Source organism: Triticum dicoccoides, chromosome 2A (assembly GCF_002162155.2).
Source record: "Triticum dicoccoides isolate Atlit2015 ecotype Zavitan chromosome 2A, WEW_v2.0, whole genome shotgun sequence".
Taxonomy (NCBI): Eukaryota; Viridiplantae; Streptophyta; class Magnoliopsida; order Poales; family Poaceae; genus Triticum; species Triticum dicoccoides.
The window spans coordinates 574,328,676-574,335,096 of NC_041382.1; the positions used below are offsets into that span (position 1 = coordinate 574,328,676).

Here is a 6,421-nt window from a genome sequence, read left to right on the forward strand (position 1 = left end):
TAATTTTATGTTTGAATCATGTACTTGTAACTTCGAACTATTTATTGGTGAATAGTTGTGTGCTACATCATTGTATGCTATTTGTATCGCCTGAATGATCTACTGTGCATGAAAATGCGTTTCTTTAGGTTTTTTTTTTTTGAGAAAATGCGTTTCTTTAGGTGTGTGCATGAAAATGCGTAGAAATGAGATTCCCGACCGGACGTGCCCACGAACATATGTTTTTTTTAGAGCCCAATCTTCATTTTTTAGATGAAAAAAAAACATTAGCCCAATCTTCATTAATCAGGCCCTTGAGCGCACATCCAAAATACCCAAAAGAAGCCCACCACCCCCCAGGCCCAGACCAGGTCACACATCCCACAAGCCTCGAACACGACTGCGCCCCCGTGCCACATCCTCCCTGAGCGCCGCCGCGCGTGCTCCTCCCTGCCCGGACCCCTCCTGCACCCCGCATCGCCTCCAGTGCCCGGCGCGACCTCTTCTTCGAACGCCACCGCTCGGCGTGCTTCTCCCGGATCTTCCTCCAACCCCGCCGCACCGCAGTGTCCGGCGGGACCTCCTCCTCGAACGCCGCCGCGCGACCTCAAACGACGCGCCTGCAACGCCCCAGCTGCTGACACCATCGCGGGTTCTCCCTCGCGCCCATACTTCCCCGCCCACTCGCCGCGGGCGCCGCGACCTTTCTCCCAGCTCGGTTCCCGAACTCCACTCCACCATGGCCCCAGAAAGGTGCGTCTATTCTACATTTGCTGTATGCCTGTATATCATTCAAAGAAAAAGGATACCATGGGTGCATTCTGCCATCAAATTGGATAGTTCTCTCGTGGCCATTGTCATACTGAAGGAGTAAAGTAGGGGCATCATTTTGTGCCAGTTATCCCCGATGAAGAAATATTGAGATTTATAGTGGCCGAAGCAATCTTGATGATAAGAGTAGATGACACATCATGGTAGTGCATCTTTTTCTGTCAAATATAGCATGTTCTTGATTTGATGTCTGAACCTTACCATGGATCAGATTATGCATTCTGAAAAAGTGATGTGTGAGTGAGATTAAAATAATAATGTACTAGATTGCCCTTCTAGAAATTTACTTATTTTACAGTTTATTTAGTGAGTAGCACATTTGCGAAAAGAAACGAATATAGGCTTGAAAGGAGGTGTTCATTGGTGTGAAACTGGACTGGTCTTAGATATCTAGAGATCTTCATATGCTCCTGTAAAGTTCTGTTGTACATCTCGTCCAGGCTGTGTCATCCTCTCTGCACTAGCCGAGACCGAAGCAAAGTTCGAAGGGTTCGAAATCAAAATATGTTTTAAGTTGGTGGTTTTCAGTTGTTCATTTGGTTGATTGAATTCAACAGTATTTGCTTTTTTGGAGGTGCCGAAGTTGCTGACTAGCCCTAGTGATAGCTGGAATAAGGCCCAAGTCGGCTAAGCTCACAAGCTCATGGAGTTACAATGCCAATACGCCGCCATCCTGCCGCTGCAGCCTGCAGGCCTGCATCGCGGATAGTCCCCCAATTCGCCAACCAAACGAACTCATAGAACTGCTCTATGAAAGAAAAACAGAACCGGCAGCAGCAGCCACGCCGCGGTTAACTCGCGTACACTAGCCGCCGCCCACACTACCGTGTGTGATTTCTGATAAACCACTGCTGTGCCATGCCCGATTCCACGACCGCCAGTTGGTGGCACCGCCACAACAACGGCGGCATCGACTGAGCAGTCCTGCAATGTATGTTCTGTTTTTTCTCTTTGCCATGTCGAAACTAAATAGATTGTCAGCATGCTTGCCTCTGTGCCTCGTTCCCTTCATGCTTGCTGCCAACTTTGCCTTAGTCTGGCCTTGCACGCTCACTGCCGCCACGCACTGCGACCCCGATGGCCACCTCCCCGCCAGCCCCTTGCATCATGATTTCTGGGTTTCTATTGCTTAATGCATTTTGGTGGCAAAGAACCATGTATTACAAGTAGTGTAGCTATAATAAAGATTAGAAGTGTATTTGGTGATAACTGGTGACTAGAAAGATGAAGATTAGTAGCAGGATTTGGGAGCTATGGTTGCTGATCCAGTAGCATTTGCTGTGATGCGCTCATATACTGTTATTCATCTGAACCCTTTCTTGGGGTGGAATAATTTTGTCTTAAATTCTTGTAATTGTGTTGTGGATTTGATTGCTGTGTTCTCCTGAAGGCTCCTTATCATTGAATTTTTTAATGTTTGCAGGAGTGGGTCTAAGAAGCAGGAGCTCAACTCTCAGAAAAAGCTAGAGAAGAAGCTCAGCTTCTATACAAGTAAGTGCAACCTTCCTTTTGAGGGCCACAATTTTTCTTCCATGTGTCCCTGCTCGGTAGGGTTTTGTTGTATTGTTCTTGTGAACATGTACTTATTCTATATTGTACTTCCTCCGTCCGAAATTACTTGTCGAAGAAATGGATAAAACTGGATGTATCTAGAACTAAAATACGTCTAGATACATCCATTTCCCTGACAAGTATTTCTGGACGGAGGGAGTACATTGTTGTGTGTCGAGCCATGCAGTTTAAAAATACTCAAGGTGATGGCAATTGTCTGTAGCCATATGACTTCCATGCTATTCTTAAAGAGAACGTTCTCATCGTTACAAAATTATTTTGTTATGGCAGATAACTGGTTAATATAATGATGAATTGTTGCAAGAAATATTGGTTCTTTTGTTAGCCATGCAACTACAGGAGGTTATAATTTTGGTATATTTCAAAAAGCTCACTTCGATCATTCATGTGTGCAAGGTTAGAATTGTGAATCGATTTGTCATGTCACCAGATAGACCCATAGAAGATATTTTAAGCAATTAATAATTTGCTATATATTTCTCTGTAAAAGAATCAAACACCTAGCAATGCTAACCCTGATTCCTTGATCTATTGCTCATCTGCTTATGTGGGCAAGGTGGTCAGTGGATCCAAACAAGGAAAAGTTACTTCTAGTTTCCTTGATATCTGTGAATCATGTTCATCCACAAAATTAAAAAGACCCTCCTCGTTTGGTTTATGTGCTTGTTGTCTTACCGTAAGCCTGGTAATGCAAAAGCATGCACATGTGTAGTGTTCGGTGATACTATACTTATAATCGGATTTTATTACAGCAGTTGCAGTTGGGACCATGTATGTCTAAATGCAGGATATCACGTTTTCGCACCAGTAGGGGCCACATAGCATTGCACTTTGCCCCAGGTTATGATGGTTCACGGAAAACTGAACCTGATTCATTTTTCGAAAAAACGCGACACGAAGACTTTGCGTTTCTTTTCATTGAAAAGGGAAGCTAAAAGTTACATGCCTCCTAGGAGGTGGTTTATGGTTTGCGTTACAGTGATATTAATGAACCTGGTTCATTGACATGGAAGTATGAAACAGATTACAATTCGGAACCTCATGAGTCAGGAGGCAAAATGGTCAAATGTAAAGGACCACTCATCGGTGTAGAGAATCCATGGCATGTTGACATGGTACCTGACAGATGAGCCCAAGTCAGGGAACCGGGCCATTTTTTGTGAAGTGTCAAAACCTGGTGCAAAGTGCAAACATTATGTGACCCAACTGGATGTGTATAGTGCTACATTTGGGCATACATTGTGCAAATTACAACTACTGTAATAAAAGCTGGTCCAAAATGCAAGTTACTTATAGTATAATCTGTTTTGTACATATTGTTGTGTTTTCTTGTGTATTCATTTTTCGAACTGTATAATAAAATGGAAAGGAGATTAGAGATTTCATTATGAATTTATGATTGATGATTATTTTTATGTCATGCATGTATTGCATTTTGCTTGTTCTATGCATCCACCTTGACTAATATTACAGCATAATATGGCTTGTTTTGCTTGCCTCAACTTGCATTGTAACTCATTGGACTCTTTGCTCATCATTCCAGAAGTGAAAGATGCGGTTACCTCCCTACAGGCCAAAAAGGCTATCAGTAAGGTACAAAGATGCTTCTAATTCTGCCCTCCATTAGTATATCGTTCCTTTTGGTCGGCTTTTGCATAAATGTGCAACATTATGAATTTGTTTATTCCTTTGATGGTTCACTTCAAACAAAAATAAAACAAACCTCTCATCCTTGTCTGGCTCATAAGAACGTGAAATAGGGACCGCTCATGGAGTTAATTAAGAGTATTGAATCATAAATCAGGGTACCAGGTGGACATCATGTCAGGCTCGCAAATTAAATTAAATCTAGAAGTTGATTAAACTCTGGACAGAAAACTCTTGCATGGGGGAAATAGGCTCCACCTATGTCTTGTTAAGATAGGATATAATAAAGGATAGTTGCTCATATATGTGGAAACTGATAATAAACTACAATAGGCTCACTGCCCAAGTATAAAACTAACAACCATGCATGTTTGACAAACAAAATAGTTTTGTGAATGCCGTGATTCAGCATGATCAAAGGTAACTTGTCTGAGCTATCACCCTGACCTTTTTAATTAGGAGTGGAAGTCCTCCAAACCAGGGTAATTGGATCCACTACCATGTGTACCCACAATTTCATCCCAAGAGACTTCTTGCATGCCCTCTTTGACAAGCTAATACTGAGTTACACGTGCCAGCCAGTGTGTGGAATGACAATTGAGCACATTTGGTATTGAGGGTCATTCACACATGGAATGTTAATTAGGCTAGTTTTCTCCAGTTTAGTCACATCATCGAGGAAGAGGCCAGTAAGGTTGCTTAATTTCATGCTATTTTAGCATAAGCCACTAACAGCTACATGGAGAGTGTGTCAGCAAGACAAACACTATCATGTGTGCCAGTCATGAAAAGCCAAGCCACAAGGCAAGCTATAAACATAGCGAAGCCACACGTTATGCCAAGCTGGGCCATTGGCAAAACAAAGAAAAGTTATTTACATTGATCTAGCTTGTCTAGGTACTCAGTTGTAACAAATTGAGTAATCAAGGCTAGATGGATAAGGATTACTTCTTGGTCGCTTATTAAGGTCTTTTTTCCACAGTTTCTGCTGATGGTGTTCTGGTACAAAAAAAAGAAATGCACGGTCATTACCTTAAAAATGTTCGAGTCTCAACTACTGATCTGCCTCTGAAATTTTGTCATTGGTAAAAAAAAAATCTGATGCCCTTGTGTCCTTAGCGTCATGAATATTGTGGCACATTTGATGCATTTAGCTAGTTACAGGTTGCAAATTGCCTGTCTATCAAACAATTGTGTTCATATGTGTTAAAGGGATGTGTTTTGCCTTTCCGAATTAGCCTCACACTACTGGTTGTTTATTTGTTTGTCTTGTTTTTATTATTTGCAATATACCCAACACAGAAGTTTACATTCAGTTCTCATCAAATGTATTTGTGGGTGTTGGAAAGAGGCCATTTGCTTGTCCAAAGCAGCTTGCCTCTAGCTGTCTACTGTCTTGTTTTTGTTACTGCTGGGCGATGGCCACGCTATATGCTGCAACTGATCAGATACAAAGATATTCATATGCAGTTATTATGCTAGATGGTTCATTTGAGTTTCTTGTCTGTAGAAAAAGAAACAGAGGAGCCGTCAGAAGAAACTGAAAGCATATGATCTGTCAGCACTTTCTGAGTTCCTTCCACAAACAGCCAGCTCCCAGCAGCAGACGGAAGTAAAGCTTAACCGCAAATCGAAGCAGGCTTTAGTGTAATCCTCACATGAAATCTCTGCCCTCCAATCTTTCTCTTTGTTTTTATTTTTCCATCACAGTTTCAGTACCTTCTTTATTTTTCAGGCAACGAGAGTCTGCTCAACTGAATGCTGTACTGAACAATGCTCAGTTCCAGCTAGACCCATTGGCTGCAATTCATCAGCATCTGGTATCAACACAACCGCCTTCTTCCGTGAAAGACGACGAATCTGCAAAGAGCGGGAAGAAATCTAGGAAGGACAAGAAAAGGAAGAAGAAGAAGAAGAAGAACAATGCTTTGTCAACCCCTCAGTCCATGGATATCTGATAGTGCAGACTGACTATCTAAAGAAATGAATGCAGTTATTTTTATCTTGGTTTGAAGGTGACCCTTGCCATGTGTGAACTTGGAAGTTGTAAGATTTTGCTACCAGTGCGAGTTTTCTGTGTCTGAACTTCCAGCTTGCTTTTCTCTCGAAAGAAGTAACTTCCAGATTGCTTGCAAAATCACCCCGAAGGTTCGGATTTAGTTCATTGTGCAGGTGCTGCCCATGCGATTCCATGTGTTTTGGGAGAAAAAAGTTTGCCTTGCGATTTTTGTTAGAGATTTGAGGAGTAGATCTTTTTTGTCTCAGTGACTCGTCTGTAGTTCTATTCGGGCAATCTTCTACTAATACCCAACGAAGTCTGGTTGGACGCATGCTAGAGAAAGAAGGCAAGGACTTCTTGATGACGAGGCAAATGTTAGCATTTCCCACACCC

The 6,421-nt window shown here is 42.2% G+C and overlaps 1 protein-coding gene across 1 annotated transcript; it reads left to right on the plus strand.

The window, feature by feature from the left end:
- Positions 1 to 353: 353 nt before the first annotated feature.
- LOC119355465 (tetratricopeptide repeat protein 1-like) lies at positions 354 to 6,188 on the plus strand. The gene is made up of 5 exons (XM_037622269.1): positions 354 to 732; positions 2,234 to 2,301; positions 3,926 to 3,975; positions 5,540 to 5,676; positions 5,765 to 6,188. The coding sequence occupies exons 1-5, from the start codon at positions 719 to 721 to the stop codon at positions 5,985 to 5,987; spliced, it is 492 nt and encodes a 163-aa protein (XP_037478166.1). The 5' UTR covers positions 354 to 718; the 3' UTR covers positions 5,988 to 6,188.
- Positions 6,189 to 6,421: the final 233 nt, after the last annotated feature.

Coding starts and splice junctions, on each gene's coding strand:
- LOC119355465 (XM_037622269.1), top strand. Junction 2,302..3,925: donor GAAGCTCAGCTTCTATACAA/GTAAGTGCAACC, acceptor TCATCATTCCAG/AAGTGAAAGATGCGGTTACC. Junction 5,677..5,764: donor AAATCGAAGCAGGCTTTAGT/GTAATCCTCACA, acceptor TTTATTTTTCAG/GCAACGAGAGTCTGCTCAAC.